Below are 22,520 nucleotides of genomic sequence, written 5' to 3'. Positions count from 1 at the left end.
TGCCTTCAGCTGGAAACACGGATTTATTCCCAATCTCCGACACTGGCTTTAAAACCGACTCATCAATGCGCCGTGCATGATGTTCCCAGAAGGACCACATTCACTAGAAACCTGTCTCTCCCACCGTCCCACCCACTCACCGATTTCAGTTTAAGATGGGCAATAAATGTTGGGACTGTCAATGATCGTCGTTTCCCAGAGATGCTTTCTGCATTCTGGCGAATACATTTTCCTTAATTCATATCCTGGAAGTAGCCTTTGATCTGGACAGCTGCATTTCCTCTGATACACATCCGGGATCTCCTCAGCACAGATAGTACATTTCCTGTAGTGGAATAACGCGTCCCTCACTACACCACTTGTCCCTCATCCACACATCCACCTCTCCTCTGAACAACCCTCCAACAAGGAATCACATTCTTCCTCCTCCCTGCCACATCCTGTGAACACATCAGCCTCATATTTCACTTACCCATTCTTTGTTGGGGACGTGACAATTCCGTATTTGATGAGCTTCTGAGTTGACAGACAGTCGCCTCACTTGTGCTGTTTCCAGGGTCCTGATGGGTGTCTCTGACAGCTCTGTCTCTGGGCTGACAGACAGTCGCCTCACTTGTGCCGGTTCCGGGGTCCTGATCACTGTCTCTGACGTCACTGTTTCGGGGCTGAATTTGCTCCTCCTCCTCTGCGGCAGGACCGCATTCCATTGGGACATTGCTCTCAATCTGACCCTGCTTTGGTACCTGGCTTCCCATGTCCCGATCATCTTCCCTCGATGATCCGCCTGGTAAAATCCTCTTGAGTACTTTGTGTACCTGATTTAATTTCCCACCTGAAATAAATGAATTGCAGGTTTAGAATGAGTTATACATGAACAAGGAGTCACAATGGGTGCCATGGAGTTGAGACTTTGGCTGATCATATTTGGAGTGGGACTGTGCTGAAGAATGTGAACCAGACTTTCAGCCAGGTGACCATCCCAACACATCCATTCCCAGAAAAAGAACAGGACAGACACTGTAATACTGTTCACTGGCTATGCAGTAGTTGAACACATTGATGACCAGGGGATAATAATGTAACGGCAACAGGTGATACCGACAAATATCATCAGGATTATCTTCCACAATCAAAAATCTCCCTGGGTCAGAAACTGTCCAGTCACCTGTGTCACTCACAGACCAGCCAATGGATCACACTCTGTCCAATCCCCTGGATCACATGTTCTCCGTTTGCTTTGTCACACACCGTCTTGTCCCCGGGTCACAGACTGACCATTACCTTGAGGCCCTTGATGCCTGGCCCCCTGGGTTCCGCTGTTCCCTGGATGATGATTGTCATGTGTTTAAGCTGGAAAGAGTGTAGTGGAGGTTGACAAAATGTTACTGGACGTGGGTGTTGGGCTTTGTGTTACATGGATCGGCAGGGACAGTTTTCCATGGAGCACGGGAGCTTGAAGTGTGTCCACACACACATACATAAAATAATTAGGGTGTAGATAGATTAGATGGTCATAGTCCTTTTCCCAGGGTAGGGAAGTCTGAGACTCGAGGGCAGAGATTTAAAAGGGACTGAAGGGACATTTTTTTCACATGGAGGCTGATGTGTATAAATTGCAAGCAGCTGTGGAGGCTGAAAACACAACTAAAATTACAAAGCTGTGAAAATATGGGCAGCAAAAAAGAATAAAAGAAGTCTAGGAGGGAAATTTGGGGAAAGCTGCAGGAAAAATGGGACAAGCTAGGCTGAGGGACCCATTTCCTGGCTATAATCATTGTTTTATTCCACCTGGAATCACAGAGTTGAGCACAATCACAATGCCTACAGGAAACAGAGACAGTTTGTCATTGGCTTTACTGAGTTTCCCATCAGAGATCCAAGGAATTTGAATTCAGGAATTTGATATTGATCATCTCAATATTTGTCCACAGCCCAGACATTCAGTAGGGTATGAAACACCAAAGCAGGGCACAAGTTTATCTACAGTGAGCGGCCATGTTCTCGATTTCAGAAACTCCCCTCATGTTTGTGCAGCAGCTGATGAAATGGGGGGGGGGGGGGGTGTCTTAATAGCTGCCCTTTCAAACCCTGAAATGCTCTGTTCTCACACAAACTCTGAATTCCTGGAAATGTTCCTATCATCTGGCGTTGGGTTTTATAAATGAAAGTCAGAAATGTCTTACACCACAGGGCCCGTCTAGAGGTGAAACAGACCATGACCCTGGACTTTTATATAACCCTCAAGCCCGCAGTCGCATTCCTGTCTGTGTTTCACTCACAACCACCTGATGCAGGATCTCTTGCCTCCTTCACTCAGGTAAAGCTTTCCGCGGTGAGCGGACTGATTTGACCATCACCACTGTCAGGTCCCTGCGCTGGAACTAGTTGTTGGTTTGATTGATTACTCAAGGCCTCTTTACCAAGGGATTCAATGACTCTGTTTAATGAAACTTTTCTCTGCCTCCATTAGCATCTCTCAAAGTTTCTTCATCTGATGTACTGTGCACCAACAGGACAGAAGTTTAATTATAAAGACCCCAGTGAACATACCTGTAGCCATTCTGATTCTGACTGACGATTGTTGATCGTAGTCGTCTTGTTTACACTTTGGCCGAGGTGCGGGACAGCTCCACCTGCTGGCGATGCCCTGAGTGATAAACAAGGGGAGAGAGAGAGGGAGGGGGAGAGAGAGGGGGGGAGAGAGAGGGGGGGGGAGAGAGAGAGGGGGGGAGAGAGAGAGGGGGGGAGAGAGAGAGGGGGGGGGAGAGAGAGAGGGGGGGGGAGAGAGAGAGGGGGGAGAGAGAGAGAGGGGGAGAGAGAGAGGGGGGGAGAGAGAGAGGGGGGGGAGAGAGAGAGGGGGGGAGAGAGAGAGGGGGGGAGAGAGAGAGGGGGGGAGAGAGAGAGGGGGGGAGAGAGAGAGGGGGGGAGAGAGGGGGGGGGAGAGAGGGGGGGGAGAGAGAGGGGGGGAGAGAGAGGGGGGGGAGAGAGAGGGGGGGAGAGAGAGGGGGGGGAGAGAGAGGGGGGGGAGAGAGAGGGGGGGGAGAGAGAGAGGGGGGGGAGAGAGAGGGGGGGAGAGAACATGATTAATTTTTAAAATGACAGCATCTCCATTCCCTGTATCAGAGCTGCAGTTGGCTGAGGGACTGCGCTTTCGCTGTTAACATCAACTTTCACAGCATGTCTGTTCAGTGATATCTGACACACCCTGTAACAAAAAGCAACAGAGCACAGATACAGACCCTTCGAGACCATGATGACCACAGTGCCGACCGAGATGTTCTCAATTTCCTGTTATGGCCCCATTCCCATCCTGGCCTCAGCCATTTGGAATGAATGCACAAGGCTTGACTGGTAAGTTCGTAGATGACACAAAATTACTAGATGGTGTTGTAGTGAAGAATCTCTGCATGAGACCGTTACTGCTCATGTTTGTTTTGGTAACCTATTTAAGACTCCTCTGTCCATTTAGATCGCCTATAATCTACGATAATCTTCACTATTTACTAGGAAATTTTTCAGACTCCTGTATGAGGCAAATGACATCCAGATGCAGCTCCAGTTCCTTAACTCATTCTCTGAGGGGTTGCAGCTTGGTGCACCTGTTGCAGATGTGGTTATCTGGGAAGCTGGGAGTCTCACAGAATTTCCAGTAATTTCTCTTTTTAATTTTAAACAATGCGCAAACATCAACTGATTTCACAATGCTTGTGATGTCCTGAACAGATTTTGCAATGCCCATATTCTTTAGTTTTCTCTTCATTCCAATAGAGTTGATACAGTCAACGTTCACAACATCCTTCCCCACCTCCCCACCTCACAGTCAATCTGTTACATCCTGAGGTCACTGGTCTCTTCACTGAGGGGCAGTAATCAGATAACAAAAATAACATGCAGCACTCCTTCATGGGCTGTTACTGAGTAATGAATCATCAAAAATAACTGAAAAAGCCAATAACAAAGCTTTACTTCATATACTGAATTTAATTAAAGTTAATTAAATTAAATACTGAATTGATATAAAGTTTTAATGGCTCCTTTCACCCTGCCTCGTGCTGTACTTAATTCAACCTGTGCTGATGATCCATCCCCCGGCTCCCCGCCCCATGGGGTGAGGGTCCTCTTCCAATCCTGACCCCACAGACATACCAACACAAAATGGGAAAGAAGCCAGCGCTCATCCAGGGACTGTGAAAATGCGCAAAGTGATTGTTGCATCATCGGGCGCGGCTTCAAAATCAAACCTGCAGATACTGCAGATCTGCGGTAAAATCAGAGGGGGACACATGATCCCGTGACTGGTGGAGGGTGTTGGTTGCTGCTTTGGAAATTCTGCAGGGAGGCTTAAATTCTCACATAAATGGGTCATATACCCCGAAACATTGGCTGCATTTTGGAAGGTCATAAGAGTGGAATGGAATCAGGGAAAACATATTCCCTACCCATCACTGCCTTGTCCAAACAGACAAAATATAGGTGTGGCCCTGGGGTCATCACCTCATCCCCGTCCAACGGAGCAGCAGAACAACAGTGTCTCATCCCAGGCTGTTTGCTGTGAAGGTTCCGAACCCGATAGGTGTCAGTCCAGGAAGTGGGGCGAAGGCCGCCAATTTCAGTGAGTTAATGGGACTCACTGCCCTGCATCAGAACTCTTCACTGGGGACTGGACACAATACTCACCGATGAGAACTTTATGTCTTTGCCCTGCAGTCAGGGATCCAGCCCCCGGCTCCCCGCCCTGGGATGGGAATGCGCCTTTCACCGAAACCACATCCGGGAATACGAGCATGCGCAATCTGATCAATGCGTCATCAGAGGGGAGGACTGTCCAGGGTGATCTGCTCTGGGATGGAGTGGCTGCAGTCACTGCAGAGTCTCGTTGTTTAGGATTTTCATAAACAACAGTTTTATTGATGCTAACTGGAATTGCCAGCAGGGTAAGCACAGATTACATCAAGTAACAGAAAACCTTTCATCCATGGTCGAGGTCTCCTGGGAAACTAAACACTTTGACAATGTCGACCATAGCATTCTCATCCTCTAAAAGTGAGTGAATCATTCTTGCTGATCACTGAGAGGAATTAAGTTTGTTGGTCATTAAAGTTTGCCCAAGATGGTTTGGATGGAGTTGATGTGAAAGAACTGGACAGCAAAACGTTCTGACCATGCAGCCTCCAGACATGGGCAGTGCCACGGCGAACCTCCTGCAGAGCGCAGTCGTGGCGCCAACCCCAGCTGTTGTCGGTGTGTTACGTACCCCGTAACTGGGTCACTTACCAGCAAAGATAGAGAGGTCCATTGAAGTCTGATGGTACTATTTTTAACAGTATTTATCGTTGTCTAGGGGATAATGTATTGTCCGATGGAAATATAAAAGTCACTTTAGTTCATTCAAGCTGCAGCTTTTTGGTTGGAGAAAAAGACAGGTTAAAACTTGCCCAGTCCTTTTATGATGTCAATCCTTCGAGAGTCGCTGGGAGTTGATTTCCCCGTTGTTAGCTAAAAACCGTTCTTCCATGGTAAAGGCCCACCAATTCCGGGGCAAATGGAAACGGACGCACGTGGCCTTCCCACCGGCTTTCGCTATTACGGGATCGCTAGCGTTTCCTCTGGTGCGTCTGAGGGGCTGTTCCCACAGACCCTCTTTTATCCTGACTCACAGGGTCTAAGATGTCAATCAGGTTGGGATGATGCAGTCCCTCCACCAATCAGCCCACTTTGCTTGAGGGCTTCCTCGAAGCACAGTATTTTAATACACAATTCCGTCTCCAAGAGACAATGGCCGTTTCCCGTAGCTTTATATCGCCAGGGGGTCTAGACATTCCAAACGTCTCTCTCTCATTTCCTGGGTCTCCTGACCCAAATCAATAGCGATCCTGCGATTCTCAAAAAGGAGGGGGCTGCAGGCGTAACAGGTGGTACTCCTGTCTGGGTGGCAATGAGGAAGGGGCTGATCTTGGGTTTGTGTAAATTGAGGGTAGCTTGCAGTGCGAAAGGGCTGGGACCGAGTTGGACGGCCAGAGACTCTGGACTCTCTGGTCCCATAACCCCAGTTTTAGTTTTGCGCCTGAGCCAGATTGTGCGATCGGTTAGCTGTGGGTCCCCTCGCTGGGGCGGTGAATGTGGGTGAAGGGGATCAGTCACAAGTGCGGGTGTGGGTTAAATGGTGGGAAGGATGTGGGGCGATTGCCAGGGTAGTGGGAGGATGGGGTACTGAACGTCATCAGATTCTGCGTCACCCAGGGAGGCTGGGCATGGGGCAAATTAAGTTGAAAACAAGGGAAGATCTGGTCCATTGGATCAGACAGCTCAGCTCATGTGTCCTTTCAGGAAGCAGCACTACTATCTTCATATTATTTACTGTCTAATCTTGCTGTTAACGTTGAGTTTGCTACACGTTCCCAGAGTCTGGGACATCTGTCACCAGCATGGGCTGTGGGTGCAGATTGGGAAGGGGGAGGGGGTGTTGGTGATCTCTGCACCAGAGAAGGGCATGGGTTCATACAGCATCCTGTCAGATACAAATGTCCTTACAGTGGGTTCAGACCTGGTGGCATATCGGGAGTTGAAGAAAATGGGATCTAGCCCAACACAACAATCACATTTCCTGCAGACTAACAGGAATAAAATGCTTTTAATAGAAAATTGAAAGTAAAGTGCTGGAAACCCACTACATCGAATTGGATATGCGGAAAGAGAAACTGTGGAAGACCCAGTATCAGAACTGGGACTGTCCAAGTTGCTGCACAATCTGCTGAACGGTTCCAGCATTTTCTCTTTTGACTTTAAATTATGCACAACTATTGACTGATCACAAGATGTTTGTGACGGCCTGAACAAAGTTGCACAAATGTAATGCCCACATTCATTACCTTTCTCTTCATTCAAACACAGGGTTAATACTGTCGATACAGTCAAGGACTGAGCTTAAGTTACCACTCAATGCACTTTAGTAAACTATTTAAGAACTTTTTAAAAGTTATTTATTAATGCTTTTTGGGAGGGTGATTTTAGATGCATATCATATTTATACTGAGTTAAATACTGTATGTAATTAGTTTTGCTACAATAAGTGTATGGGACACTGGAAAAATGTTGAATTTCCCCTTGGGGATGAATAAAGTATCTATCAATCAATCAATCAACCAATCAATGTTCACTACATCCTCCCCACCCCACTATCAATCTGTTATATCTGCTCTGGAGGCCACTACTCTCCCTGAGGGTCAGTGACCAGAGAGAGAAAAAGGTGCTGCCCTCCCTGCAGATCCTGTGGGCTGTTCTTGGCAACAGAGAAAGTGACTCTCCAAAAGGAAATAACAGACTCAACATTAAACGCTGAGAGTCTCCATCTGACTAAGATTAACACAGCGGCCAGTTGGTAACATTGAAACTAAAATCGTAGTGGCTATCTTTACCCTAGCTCATGCTGCATTCAATAAATCCACTGGTAATTCTAGGTAACAAACACCAATTTCATAAATAACCCAGTGACGCCAAAGACTTCACAATGAAGACAATGGTAGAAGAGAGACTATTGATAAACATCATTGAGGTGGTGGCTGGCTAGCAGGACAAAGGTTGAACAAGATGGTTGATATATATCACAGAAGTGGTGGGATACAGACTGGACAGAGGTTGAACAAGTTGGTTGATATATATCACAGAAGTGGTGGGATACAGACTGGACAGAGGTTGAACAAGATTGTCGATACATATCATTGACGTGGTGGGATACAGGCTATGCAGAAAGTTGAACAAGATGTTTGATATATATCATTGAGTTGGTGGGATGCAGGCTGGACAGAGTTTCTACAAGATGGTAGCATACATCATTGATGTGGTGGGATACAGACTGGCCTGAGGTTGAACATGATTGTCGATATATATCATTGAGGTGGTCAGATACAGGCAGGACAGAGATTAAACAAGATGGTTGATATATATCATTGAGATGGTGGGATACAGACTGGACAGAGGTTGAACAAGTTGGTTGATATATATCATTGAGGTGGTGGGATACAGACTGGACAGAGGTTGAACAAGATGTTTGATATATATCATTGAGGTGGTGGGATACAGACTGGACAGAGGTTGAACAAGATGGTTGATATATATCATTGAGGTGGTGGGATACAGACTGGCCTGAGGTTGAACTTGATTCTCGATATATATCATTGAGGTGGTCGGATACAGGCAGGACAGAGATTAAACAAGATGGTTGATATATATCATTGAGATGGTGGGATACAGACTGGACAGAGGTTGAACAAGATGTTTGATAAGTATCATTGAGGTGGTGAGATGCAGGCTGGACAGAGGTTGAACAAGATGGTTGATATATATCATTGAGGTGGTGGGATACAGGCTGGACAGTATTTGAACAAGATGGTTGATATATATCATTGAGGTGGTGGGATACAGGCTGGACAGGTTGAACAAGATCATTGATATATATAATTGAGGTGGTTGTTATAGACTGGACAGGGGTTGAACAAGATGGCTGATATATATCATTGATTTGGTGGGATATAGACTAGTCAGAGGTTGAACACGATTGTCAATATATATCATTGAGGTGGTGGGATGCAGGCTGGACAGAGATTGTACAAGATGGCTGATATACATCATTGAGGTGGTGGGATACAGGCTGGACTGTGGTTGAACAAGATTGTCAATATATATCATTGAGTTGGTGGGATACAGGCCAGACAGCGGTTGAACAAGATGGTTGATATGTACCACTACCGTGACGGGATACAGACTGGACAAAGGTTGAACAAGATCTTTTATATATATCATTGAGATGGTGGGATACAGACTGGACAAAGTTTGAACAAGATTTTTGATATATATCATTGAGGTGGCAGGATGTAGGTTGGACAGAGTTATGAACAAGATGGTTGATATATATCATTGAGGTGGTGGGATGCAGGCTGGACAGAGGTTGAACAAGATTTTTGATATATATATCATTGAGGTGGTGGGATACAGGCTAGACAGTGGTTGAACAAGATGGTTGATATATATCATTGAGGTGGTGGGCTGCAGGCTGGACAGAGTTTGAACAAGTTGGTTGATATATATCATTGAGGTGGTGGGATGCAGGCTGGACAGAGTTTGAACAAGTTGGTTGATATATATCATTGAGGTGGTGGGATACAGACTGGACAGAGGTTGAACAAGATGTTTGATATATATCATTGAGGTGGTGGGATACAGACTGGACTGATGTTGAACAATATTTTTGATATATATCATTGAGATGGTGGGATGCAGGCTGGGCAGAGGTTGAACAAGATGGTTGATATTTATCATTGAGGTGGTGGGATACAGGCTGGACAGAGGTTGAACAAGATCATTGATATATATAATTGAGTTGGTGGTTATAGACTGGACAGAGGTTGAACAAGATGGCTGATATATATCATTGATGTGGTGGGATATAGACTAGTCAGAGGTTGAACACTATTGTCAATATATATCATTGAGGTGGTGGGATGCAGGCTGGACAGAGGTTGTACAAGTTGGCTGATATACATCACTGAGGTGGTGGGATACAGACTGGACTGTGGTTGAACAAGATTGTCAGTATATATCATTGAGTTGGTGGGATACAGGCTATACAGAGGTTGAACAAGATGGTTGATATATCTCATTGAAGAGGTGGGTTACAGACTGGACAGAGGTTGAACGTTTTGGTTGATATATATCATCGAGGTGGTGGGATGAAGGCTTGACAGGGGTTGAACAAGTTGGTTGATATATATCATTGAGGTGGTGGGATACAGACTGGACAGTGGTTGAACAAGATGGTTGATATATATCACTGAAGTGGTGGGATACAGGCTATGCAGAAAGTTGAACAAGATGTTTGATATATACCATTGAGTTGGTGGGGTGCAGGCAGGGCAGAGGTTGTAGAAGATGGATGATCTACTTCATTGAGGTGGTGGGATTCAGACTGGACTGAGGTTGAAAAAGATTGTCGATATATATCATTGAGGTGGAGGGATACAGGCCGGACAGAGGTTGAACAAGATGGTTGAGATATATATCACTGAAGTGGTGGGATACAGACTAGACAAAGTTTGAACAAGCTTTTTGATATATATCACTGAGGAGTGGGATACAGGCTGGACAGAGGTGGAACAGGATGGTTGATATATATCATTGAGGTGGTGGGATACAGGCTGGACTGAGGTTGAACAAGATGGTTGAGATATATATCATTGAAGTGGTGGGATACAGACTAGACAAAGTTTGAACAAGCTTTTTGATATATATCACTGAGGAGTGGGATACAGGCTGGACAGAGGTGGAACAGGATGGTTGATATATATCATTGAGGTGGTGGGATACAGACTGGCCAGACGTTGAACAAGATGGTTGATATATATCGTTGAGGTGGTGGGACACAGGCTGGACAGAAGTTGAACCAAATGGTTCATATATATCATTCCGGTTGTGGGATACAGACTGTTCAGAGGTTCAACAAGATTGCCGATATGTATCATTGAAGTGGTGGGATACAGGCTGGACAGAGGTTGTACAAGATGGTTGCTATATACCATAAACTTGATTGGATACAGACAGGACAAAGGTTGAACATGATTTTTGTTATATATCATTGAGGTGGTGGGATATGGACTGGACAGAGGTTGAACAAGATGATTGATACATATCATTGAGTTGGCGGGATACAGACTGGACAGAGATTGAACAAGATGGTTGATATATATGACTGAGGTGGTGGGCTATATACTGGACAGAGGTTGAGCAAAATTGTCGATATTTATCATTGAGTTAGTGGGATGCACGCTGTATAAAGGTTGTACAAGATGGTTGATCTATATCATTGAGGTGGTGGGATATAGACTGGACAGTGGTTTAACAAAATTGTCGATATATATGATTGAGGTGGTGGGATATAGACTGGTCAGAGTTTGAACAAGATGATTGATATATATATCATTGAGCTGGTGGGATACAGGCTGGACAGAGGTTGAACAAGATGGTTGATATATATCACTGAGGTGGTGGGATACAGGCTGGACCAGATGTTGATCAGGATGGTTGATATATACCAAAATCTTGATGGGATACAGACTGGACAAATGTTGAACAAGATTTTTGTTATATATCATTGAGGTGGTGGGATACTGACTGGACAGAGCTTGAACAAGATGGTTGATATATATCATTGCGCTGGTGGGATACATGCTGGACAAAGGTTGAACAAGATGGTTGATATAGATCATTGATGTGTTGGGATACAGACTGGACAGAGGTTGAACAAGATGGTTGATATATATTATTGAGGTGAGGGGATACAGATTGGACAGAGGTTGAACAAGATGGTTGATATATATCATTGAGGTGTTGGGATACAGACTGGACAAAGGTTGAACAGGATTTTTGATATATATCATTGAGGTGTTGGGATACAGGCTGGACAGAGGTTGAACAAGACTGTTGATATATATCACTGAGGTGTTGGGATACAGTCTGGAAAGAGGTTGAACAAGATGGGCAGGTGATGAGCGGATGGAACCAGATGGGAAAAGGAATCATGGACAGTCTCTGATAGTCCTCTAGCAATACACAGACATTGAATTAATAGGAGATACTATTGTATACAACATCCTAAATTGACCTAGATGGAACAGGAAATTTGGCACATACCCTTCTCCCCAAACCAAATGTTATAAACGCACCTTGGAAAGTATCCCATCCAGATTCTTGACACCTTTGTCTGGCTACTGCTCTGATCATGACTACAAGGAACTGTGGAGAGCTGTGGACAGAGCTGATCTCATCATAAAACCAACCTCCCCTCCATGGACTCTGTCTGCATTTCCCATGGACTCAGTAAAGCCAGCCGTGTACTTAAAAATCCCCACAACCTGGAGCATTCTGATTTCTCACCAATTCCCCATCAGGGAGAAGCTGCAAAAATCTTAAAGCAATAACCACCAGCCTCTAGGACCGTTTCCATTCTGCTGTTTTAAGCAAACTGAATGTCCCCAGTGTGATAAGATGGATGGCTGACCACATGGAGTTACTCTAAGTGACCTTACATTTTCTCTAGATCCATAATGCTTTGTAACACTGTCACTGTTTTACCTTGTATCACCTCAATGTACTGTTTAATGAATTGATCTGTGTGGATGATACACGAGACAAGATTTTCAGTGAACCTCTCAACATGACAATAATAAACAGATTTCCCATTATAATGGTGTGGAAATTATTAGACAACCTGGGTTGCTGGGTTGGATCTTCTGTGGGGAGAGTTAAGTGAAGTGTAGAAATTCTTTTAGGAGCCACGATAAGCGGAAACAATTATCAAACGGAAGCATCAATCCAGGTGAAGTTTGGATCTGCTACCGGCCAGGTGATGGGGATAAAGTTCCCGGGATACACCTCAATGGACAGGTTCATCCCGGCATCACCACCTCATCCCGCTCCTAGGACCAGAGCACCAGGGCTGAGCGGCGGCTCATCTCAGGAGGTTCGGTGTGAAGGTCCCACAACCCGGACCCACCCAGCAGGTCCTGTCCGGGAAGCGGTGGGAGGCAGTTTGTTCAGGGAAATAACGGGAATCACTGACTCGAGACTGGCCGCAGTTCTCACCTACGGAATCCCGTTGGTCTCGCCACACAGAATCATCTTTTCCCCGGCTCCCCGCCCCAGGGGGCAATGTCATTCTCCTGATCCCAGACCCACACACGATCCGCCACAGCCATCCACAAGAAATCACTGCCCATTCTGGGACTGAGCATGCGCAATGTGATGTTGCGTCATAGAGCAGGGGCAGGGCCTCAGAAACAATCCTGCTGATGCTGCCTATCTGCAGTAAAAGGGAACGGGAAACAGATTCACGTGATGGGTGCAGCGTCTCTCATTTAAACCAGTGACTCTGCTGCTCGCTTCTCACACGCTGCCTGATCCACCTGCCACATTATCCACATTTCAAATTTACACCAGCTACATTTTTAAGTTTTCTCTCGGCATCTTCCCCGTCCCATCCCTGCACCTCCTGGGTCACAGAGATAGGGGTTCGATTCCCATTACTGTCCAATTGTCGATTCAGACCCACAAAGGAATTATGTAGATTTCATTCAAACCACTTCTATGTTTACAGACAATAATATCAATTCACATTCCCCTTGGTTCAATGGTCAGGAACACTGAAACATCAAGTGAGAAACAGCAGGAGGTGGCCATTCAGCTCCTCGAACCATCAACGAGACTATGACTGCTCTTCCATCTCAGCCATATTTCATCCCAATCCTCATCTCCTCGATCCCTTCGGTCTCCATACATCTGCCGACCCCTGTCACTATTTCTACCTTCCCACCTCCCCCCTCACCTGTATCCAGCTCTCACTCCCCGGCTCTTGCCCCATCCCCACCCCTCACTTCTTTTCTCTGACGGTTTCCCATCCACTCTCCGTCCAGAGAGAGGGTCTTGGCCCGAAATGTTGACGGTCCATTTCTCTCCACAGATGCTGCCCGACCCACTGAGTTCCTCCGGCAGTTTGTTCTTTGGTCTGTATAACCCGTGTTAGTATGGGGAGCGGGATTTTACATCATATTCCAGGTACAATCTCAACAAAGTGCAAATAATTGTTAAAGTAATTTTCAGTCTTATACCAATGAGTCTTACCATCGATACAATGTACTTTTGACTTCCTCCTTACCCACGGAACCGCAGACCCTTACCATTTAAACACACCCTGTGTTTCTGTTTCTCCTACAGAAGTGGGTGATCTCACATTTCCCACATTGGACCAGCCGACCTGTTGTCCCCACTCACTCCTTTTGCCTATGTTACACTAAAATCTCTCGACAACAGACACAGAACAGAGAACAGTACAGTACAGGAACAGGTCATTTACTTTGTTTGTTCCGCTTTGACCAGGAGATCGGACTGGAGGTAACACCCTCTTCTTCAGTTTGCTTGTGCTATTGGGTGGAACCTGTGACTGACATCTCTTCACATCAATGAGAATTAACACGGCTTATTAACTCTGCTGCCTGGCCTGCAGAGTTCCTCCAGCATTTTGTGTGTGTTGCTCGGATTTCCAGCATCTGCTGATTTTTCTTGTTTCAGAGAGATCGGTGATGGGTCAATGCCCCGTGGGATATTTCACATCCCACTACCGGGGTGAAAGATGCCTTTTGCTCCCACTTAGTAGAAACCGCCCTGGAGAGTAATTGTGGTTGACGGCAACGGCATTGTTTCTCTTAAGCCATTTTGGACATTAATTGACTCGTTAACATGAACATGTCAGAACTCCCTTCTCCCACTAAATTCACTCCCGACCCCGACCAAAGCCGAGCCTCACTGTAAACGCTGAATAGTCGTGGAGAATCATCGACAACACTTACCTCTGAACCCATCTCAGCACAAACCAGGCCGTGCGTGTATGATGTCAAGCACCGCACTCGTGACGTCAGATCCCCAGTGTGGGGGAGTGCTTGTATTTTGAAATACCTGTATGGACGTTTAAGTTGTTTTCAGGGGGACAACAACATCAATCATGGGATTCGCCCGGCTGCGAATAACGCACTGGTGGAGTGGACAGTGTGCTGTTTGTCACGAGTTGGATCACAAAACCCTAATTTTAGGGAAGGACTTTCTAGGCTGATCGGATAGTTTCATCAGTGCAGCGTCTCGCTGTTCAGTATTTTGAAAAACAACTGTTTTATTAATGTAAACCAGAGTTGCCAGTGGGGTCTACACGCAGTGTATTAGACAACAGAATATCTCTTGTCCCTGCAGTCTTTGTCCCCTGGTAGACTAAAACCCTGACAGTGTGGACCATTGATACCCTCATATCCTCAATGCCAGGGGATCATTCAGACAGATGGTCGCTGAGAGGAATTATGTTTGTTGATTGTGAAAGTTTGCCAGAATCGGATGGATGGAGTTGATGTGGAGGTTGGGAGTGTCACAGAGAAAGGACCAGACAGCCGAACCCTCTCCGCTGTCCCTCCAGCTTCTGAGCAATGGCCATGATGTGTGGACCTCTGGCCACTGGGGGCTCCACTGAGATCTCTTCTCAATTCCCCAGAAATATTCTGACAGTGTGGATATGATTTCAATATCCATCGTTCCTTTCAAATAACTTCAATTAACTTCAACTGATTCCAAACTCTGTCCCCTCGCCGATCATTTGTAGCCATGGCAATGCATTAATTGCAAGAAGAACTCAGCAGGTCTGGCAACATCCATGGAGGCAAATAAACAGTTGATCCATGGGCTGAAACACTTAGTCGGTACTGTAAATGAAAGGGGAAGGGCCAGATGATTGATTGATTGATTGATTAGGGATGCGTGCGTTGTTTATCTGAGGGACTCGGGTCTGTGGGTCAGCAGCTGCCCCTTCCGCGCTCATTCCTCACACAGGAGTGGCCTTTCTTATGAAATTAAATCCAATTAATCCGACAATTCACTCTCATTAAGGAATGAGCAAAGTCACTTTAACTCTTTCTCCTGCTGGGAAACCGATAAAACCTATACCCTTTTATAGGAGACACCACTTACATACGATGCTGTAAGCTGACGGCGTTCGGTAGGGTCCCGGGTAACCACAGTTTGATTTCTTGGGTGAGCAGCAGTGGACCTGGATTAGTGTGCTTAACCCTGCGTGGAGACTTCAGTCTGAGATGTGGCCTATATTGACATTTTCTGGCATTAATGGGAGCTAAATAACTCATGTCTCCTGACGGCCGCACAATGTTTCCCAAATCCTCTCAGTGTGAGCCCGGGAGGGCGAGGGTAACGAGTTCCGTGAGTGCACGCATGTCGGGCAGCGGGTGGTACGGGACAGTGAGCTGGTGCGTGAGAGACCCAGGGAGTCTGCAGCGGGATTAGGAGGAAAAACTCGATCCCCTCTTGCAGCTGGGGTACATAAATAATGCACAAAGCTGCATGCAAATAATTAATTTGAATTCAGTAGAAATACATAAATTAAATCCCATCTCCCTTCGCATGCAGTCATTATACCAGCTTACAGTAATTAAATTGTCAGAGCTTTTCTAGTCAACATACCAACATGCATAACTGGACCACACGGCCCCTCGAAACTACTGCAGATCAAGAAATCATGACTGATAAGATCTAAATTTTCATTCCGTATTCCTCTATGTCCATCCCTGTAACACTTCAAACCCGCTGTTTATCAAGAATCCCGTGATTAAACAGAATTACAGTCTTTGCTTCCACTGGCGTTTGAGAAGAGGAGTTCAAATTTCTCACAATCAACACAGGAACAGTCAATGTATTTGCCTGCAATAAGAAACTTTGAAAAGGGAACAGGTGTTTGCTGTACAGCTCCCGCACCCTTGCTTTGAAACAGGTGGCCATTGTTCTAGAGCTGATCTTAATCTTTACCTAACTTGTGGAAAATGTAAATCATGCCAGCAGGAAACAGTTGAAATACAAAAGGCATCACGGACAGAAGTGGCTTAAAAAAACAAGTATCTCCTTGATCGCTGATTTAATACACAGACAACTGGTTGTTGGGAAGTAAATATCAGAAGCTGAATTATTCTCATCTTAATTCCCCACGAATACTCTGACAGAGTGGATACAGTGTGTCGTTTCTTACAAGTAACCCCACCCACTGCCCCACGCGGATCTCTCGTAACCATGGCAACACACACAGTGCTGGAGGAACTGAGCATGTCAGGAAGTATTTATTGATGGGTGTAAACAATCGACGTTACGGAACGAGTCCCTTCATCAGGACTGGACTGGAAAGGGGAAGAGGGCAGATGACTGACTGATTTGGAAGGTGCGGGGTGTTGTTCTGTTTGACTGTGAGCTCAGGGTCTGCGAGCAAGCAGCTGCCTGTCCGTCACATTCCACAGAACAGGGAGCGGCCGTTCCGCTGAAATCAAATCCAACCGGTTCGGCAAAACACTGTCATTTTGCGCTACAAGGAGGAGCAATAGAAACAATGAGGTGATGTAAAGTACATGAGCTGGACTCTCGAAGGTCGACTATTCCTTTTTCCATAGACGCTGCCTGGCCTGCAGAGTCCCTTCAGCATTTTGTGTCTGTTGTTCGGATTCCCAGCATCCATCTGCTGATTTTCTCTTGTTTGAGAGAGATCGGTGACTGGTCACTGCCCCGTGGGATATTTCACATGTCACTACCGGGGTGAAAGATGCCTTCTGCTCGCACTGGACACACTGGAGAGTATTTGTGGTTGATGGCAACGGCATCGTTTCTCTTAAGCCAATTGGACTGTAATTGACTCGTTAACATGAACATGTCAGAACTCCCTTCTCCCACTAAATTCACTCCCGACTCCGATCAAAGCCGAGCCTTGCTGCAAACGCTGAATAGTTGTGCAGAATCAAAGACAACACTTACCTCTGATGTTTAACCGGCCGGCGTTCAGTGTGGTCCCGGGAAATCACAGTCTGAGTTCCCGGGTGATCGACAATGGTCCTGCCCCGGTGTGCTCACCCTGTACGGAGAGTTGAGTCTGAGCTGCTGCTCCCGATGCCACTCGGCTGTGATGTGTCCGCCGCTCATTACAGATGGACAGGGCCGGGTGAGCCGGGGTAGAGCGGGACTGCCGCAGTCCGGGTCACACTAACTCTCACTGGCTCAGGACGGGTCTGACAGCGGGAGGAGGCGGGAGTGGGGTCAATGTCGCAACCCTAAAGAGGAAAACAAACAGGCTGCGTTAACCTTTCTTAATTCCTTGTGGATCTCCCCTTTTTCTTTCATCGCAATCAGTTGGGCGGAGTTTCTCTGTTTAACTCAGCGAGTCCCAGGCTGCGGATTTGATCCAGCCCGGGTTCTGGGAGGGTCTGAGCTCCGCCCTCTGTGTAAGAAAGACAGTCTGACATGGATAGAGTTTCAGCTCAGACCTCCCTCACCTGTTCAGGTGCAGGGAGCTGCATTTCTGCTGAAATTAAACCAAACACGTTCGACTATATATTTCCACTAACTAGAAAAAAAACTGGGAAAGATCATTGGTTTTCCATCCGGACAACTACTGTCACAAGAACCCTCCTCGCCCCCGGTTTCATTTCACAAGAGGAGACTGTTGATCGACACCGCGCCGGAAATACTTGTTAAATTTATTTCTCTTAAAAGTCATTTATTCCAATGGCCTGAAGTTTTACCGAGGGAGGGAGTGACACATTCACTGAAAATCGTCACATACGTTAAAATGGCCGACAGGGAGGGAATGACTCACTCATTGAAATGAGTATGGGAGGAGGGGGAATTGTGTGCCGATTAAAAGTGGAAGCCTCACTCCTCTCTAACCCCTGACCTAACCCTCATTATCATCATCCCTCTACCCCATCTACCCTCATGATTTTGTAGACCTCCATCAAATCTCCCCCAAATCTTCTGCATTTCCAAGAAACAAAGTCGTAACATATCCAATCTTCCCTTATAACTCAGGTCCTCCAATCGCAGTAACATCCTTGTCGTTGTACTCTGTCAACCTTATTTACATCTTTCCTATTTAGGTGACGTAAACTGCTCATGATACTCCAAATTAGGTTACGTCCCTCCAATTTCTGAATCCACCTCCATCGGTGTCCGAGGACTGACTTTCTCAGTCGCTGGGAACTCATACACTCTAAGTTGCCCAATTTGCCCAAAACACTTACTCATCCGTAATTTGTACAACATCCATGGCCTCACTTCAATACAGTCTTTTCCCCAGTGAACACAGAAGCAAAAACCAGACGATATTCCAGACAATCAATTGTGTCTCCTGAAATCCTTTGGCTTTTAAAGCATCTGTATGATCCCTCACCTTGTCTGCTAGGACAACCTTATGCCACCCTATGGCCTTCCTGGTTTCTTTCCTCACTGTTATCTTGCATTTCCATGTAATCATATAACAATTACAGCACAGATACAGGCCATCTTAGCCCTTCTAGTCCATGCCGAACACTTACCCGCACTCAGCCCTTAACCCTCCATTCCTTTCCTGTCCATATACCTATCCAATTTTGCTTTAAATTACAATACTGAATCCACCCCTGCCACTTCTACTGGAAGCTCATTCCACACAGCTACACTCTCTGAGTAAAGAAATTCCCCCGCATGTTACCCTTAAACTTTTCCCCCTAAGTCTCAACTCATGTCCTCTTGTTTGTTTCTCCACTACTCTATGTGGAAAAAGCCTATCCATATCAACTCTATCTATCCCCCTCATGAATTTAAATACCTCTATCGTCCCCCCTCAACCTTCTATGCTTCAAAGAATAAAGACCTAACTTGTTCAATCTTTCCCTCTAACTTAGGTGCTGACACCAAAGTAACGTTCTAGTAAATCTTCTCTGTACTCTCTCTATTTTGTTGATATCTTTCCGATAACTCAGTGACCAGAACTGTACACAATACTCCTAATTTGACCGTACCAATGCCTTGTACAATTTTAACATTACATCCCAACTCCTGTACTGAATGCTCTGATTTATAAAGGCCAGTACACCAAAAGCTTTCTTCACCACCCTATCCACATGAGATTCCACCTTCAGGGAACTATGCACGATTATTCCTAGATCACTCTGTTCTACTGCATTCTTCAATGCCTACCATTTACCATGCATGTCTTATTTGGATTTTTCCTACCAAAATGTAGCACCTCACACTTATCAGCATTAAACTCCATCTGCCGTCACTCAGCCCACTCTTCTAACTGGCTTAAATCTCTCTGCAAGCTTAGAAAACCTACTTCATTATCCACAACACCACCTACTTTAGTATCATCTGCATACTTACTAATACAATTTACCACCTCATCATCCAGATCATTAATGTATAGGACAATAAACATTGGACACAGTACCAGTGATGGCAAATTAATAGAACGTATTCTTAGAGATGGTATATATAATTATCTGGATAGACAGGGTCTGATTAGGAACAGTCAACATGGATTTGTGCGTGGAAGGTCATGTTTGACAAATCTTACTGCATTTTTGAAGAAGTTACGAGGAAAGTTGATGAGGGTAAAGCAGAGGATGTTATCTATATGGACTTCAGTAAGGCCTTTGATCCCTGTGGCAAACCACTAGTCACTGGGTCCAACCTGACACTACTCTGTGGCATCTTCCAGCCAGCCACTGTAGAATCCATTTTACTACTTCAATATTAATACCCAATGATTGAACCTTCCTATCTAACCTTCAAAGGCCTTACTGAAGTCCATATAGATAAATCTCAACCCTGGGTCCAGTCCTATCCTTTTCCATAATTATATTGAAACTAAAGGCATTGTGATCACTGGACCCAAAGTGCTCCCCAACACATACCTCCGTCACCTGACCTATTTCATTCCCTAACAGAAGATCCAACACTGCCACTTCTCTAGTTGGTACCTCTATGTATTGCTGCAAAAAACTATCCTGCACACATTTTGCAAACTCCAAACCATCCATCACTTTTACAGTATGTGTACAGTATCCCCAGTCTATGTGTGAAAAATTAAAATCTCCCACAATCACAACCCTGTGCTGACTACAAATATCTGTATCTCCTTGAAAATTTACTCCTCCAATACTCGCTCCCCATTAGGTGGTCTATGATACACCCCTATAAGTGTTACTACACCTTTCCCTTTCCTCAATTCCACCCAAGTAGCTTCCCTTGATGAGCCCTCTAATCTATCCTGCCAGAGCCCCACTGTAATATTTTCTCTCACAAGCAACGCAACACCTCCCCCTCTTGTCCCTCCGATTCTATCACACCTGCAGCAAAGAAATTCAAAAATATTTAGTTGCCAATCACACCCGTCCTGCAACCATGTTTCACTAATATCTGCAAAATCATATTTTCAGATATCAATCCATGCTCTAAACTCATCCACCTTTCTTACAATTCTCCTAGCATTAAAATAAATGCATTTAAGAAATTCTCCCAGTCTTCCTCTCTGTTTATCTCTAACAGTACACAGAACTTTACTGTCTTCTTTTTCATCCTTCTCCCATACATCTGTTTCTACACTCTGGTTCCCCTCCCCCCTAATATCTAGTTTGAATTCACTGGCACCTCTCTAGCAAACCTACCTGCAAGAATATTTGTCCCCCTCCAGTACAACTGTAAACAGTCCCATCGGACAAGGTCCTACCTTCCCTGGAAAACTGTTCAATTGTCTATAAATCTGAAGCTCTCCCTCCTGTACCATGTCTTCAGCATCTGCACTATCTTACTATTTCTGAAGCCACCTGCATGTGGGCACTGTTAGCAATCCTGAGATTGCTATCCTGGAGGTCCTCTTCTTTAACTTGGCACCTAGCTCCGTAAACTCACCTTTCAGGACCTCTTCATTCTTCCTACCCACGTCATTGGTCCCTATACGACATCCAACTGCTCACGCTCCCTCTTGAGAATACTGAGAACTTGATCCGGGATATCGCGGACCCTGGCACCAGAAAAGCAACAGACCATCCAGGATTCTCGATCTATTCCACAGAACCTCTTATCTGTCCCCCTAACTATTGAATCCTCTATCACTACTGCTCTCCTCTTTTCCCTCCTTCCCTTCTGAGCTGAGGGTCCAGTCTCGGTGCCAGAGATGCAACCACTGCAACTTGTCCCTGGTAGGTTGTCCCCACCAACAGTATCCAAAATGGTATACATTGTTGATGGGAATGGCCACAGGGGTGCTCTGCTCTTCCTGTCTATTCCCCTTCCCTCTCCTGACAGTCACCCAACTACCTGTCTCCTGACTTCTACGGGTGACTATCTCCCTGAAACCCCTCTCTATATCTGCCAAATGATCCAAAGTTCATCCAGCTCCAGCTCCAGTTCCCTAACACGGTTGTCAGGAGCTGCAGCAGGATGCACCTTTTGCAGGTGTAGTCATCAGGGACAGCTGTGCTTGCCCTGACTTCCAACATACTGCAAACAAAGCACTCATCTGCCCTAACTGCTGCCTCCATTACCTACTCCTAAGCGAATTAGATTAATTAAAGGAGCTTACCCGGCCTTACCTCACCAGGAGTGAAGCTCGGACTCAGCCTATGCTCGCTATTTAAATTCTCCCACTGCCTCACAGGCCGACTTTCACTCGCTTGCGCAGTTGCGCCCCGTTCAAACCTCGCCTCTGCCTGTTCTCACCGAAGCCTGATTTCCTTGACTTCATAAGTACCTGAATTTTTTCCCTACCTGCCTACACCTGTTATACATCCGTTTTTTTTCTTCTATAGCAGAGCCTCAATACCACGGAGCAGAGCCATCGTTCTCCATACTTCCTTTGAATCCGATGGGATTGTGATCACCAGATGCAAACAGTTTCCCTACACATACTTCTGTTATGTCTGTCCTGTCTCAGTCCCTAATGGGAGATCAAGTATCACATTTGAGTCTTCAGGACTTCAGTGTACTGATTAATTTCTCTGGTCTACCCATAAAGCCTCACTAGATGAGTTCTCCCAACTGTCCTTATTGCACACTGCTGTGACAGTTTCCCTGAGTAGTGAAAACACCCCTACCCCATTAATCCCTCATGCTCTGTTGTGTCTAAA

The 22,520-nt window shown here is 45.7% G+C and overlaps 1 protein-coding gene across 1 annotated transcript in view; it reads right to left on the bottom strand.

The window, feature by feature from the left end:
• Nucleotides 1-772, bottom strand: part of LOC132387343 (NACHT, LRR and PYD domains-containing protein 3-like) — a 43,348-nt gene extending 42,576 nt beyond the window's left edge. The window contains exon 1 of the mRNA XM_059959691.1: nucleotides 473-772. Within this exon, the coding sequence (XP_059815674.1) occupies nucleotides 473-755 (283 nt within the window). The 5' untranslated portion in view covers nucleotides 756-772. The remainder of the gene's footprint in view (nucleotides 1-472) is intronic.
• Between the last annotated feature and the right edge of the window lie 21,748 nt (nucleotides 773-22,520).

This window comes from Hypanus sabinus, unplaced genomic scaffold, assembly GCF_030144855.1.
Source record: "Hypanus sabinus isolate sHypSab1 unplaced genomic scaffold, sHypSab1.hap1 scaffold_176, whole genome shotgun sequence".
In the NCBI taxonomy this organism is placed as follows: domain Eukaryota; kingdom Metazoa; phylum Chordata; class Chondrichthyes; order Myliobatiformes; family Dasyatidae; genus Hypanus; species Hypanus sabinus.
Note: the sequence above shows the minus strand (reverse complement) of the source record. Positions and strands in the feature narration are given on the sequence as shown.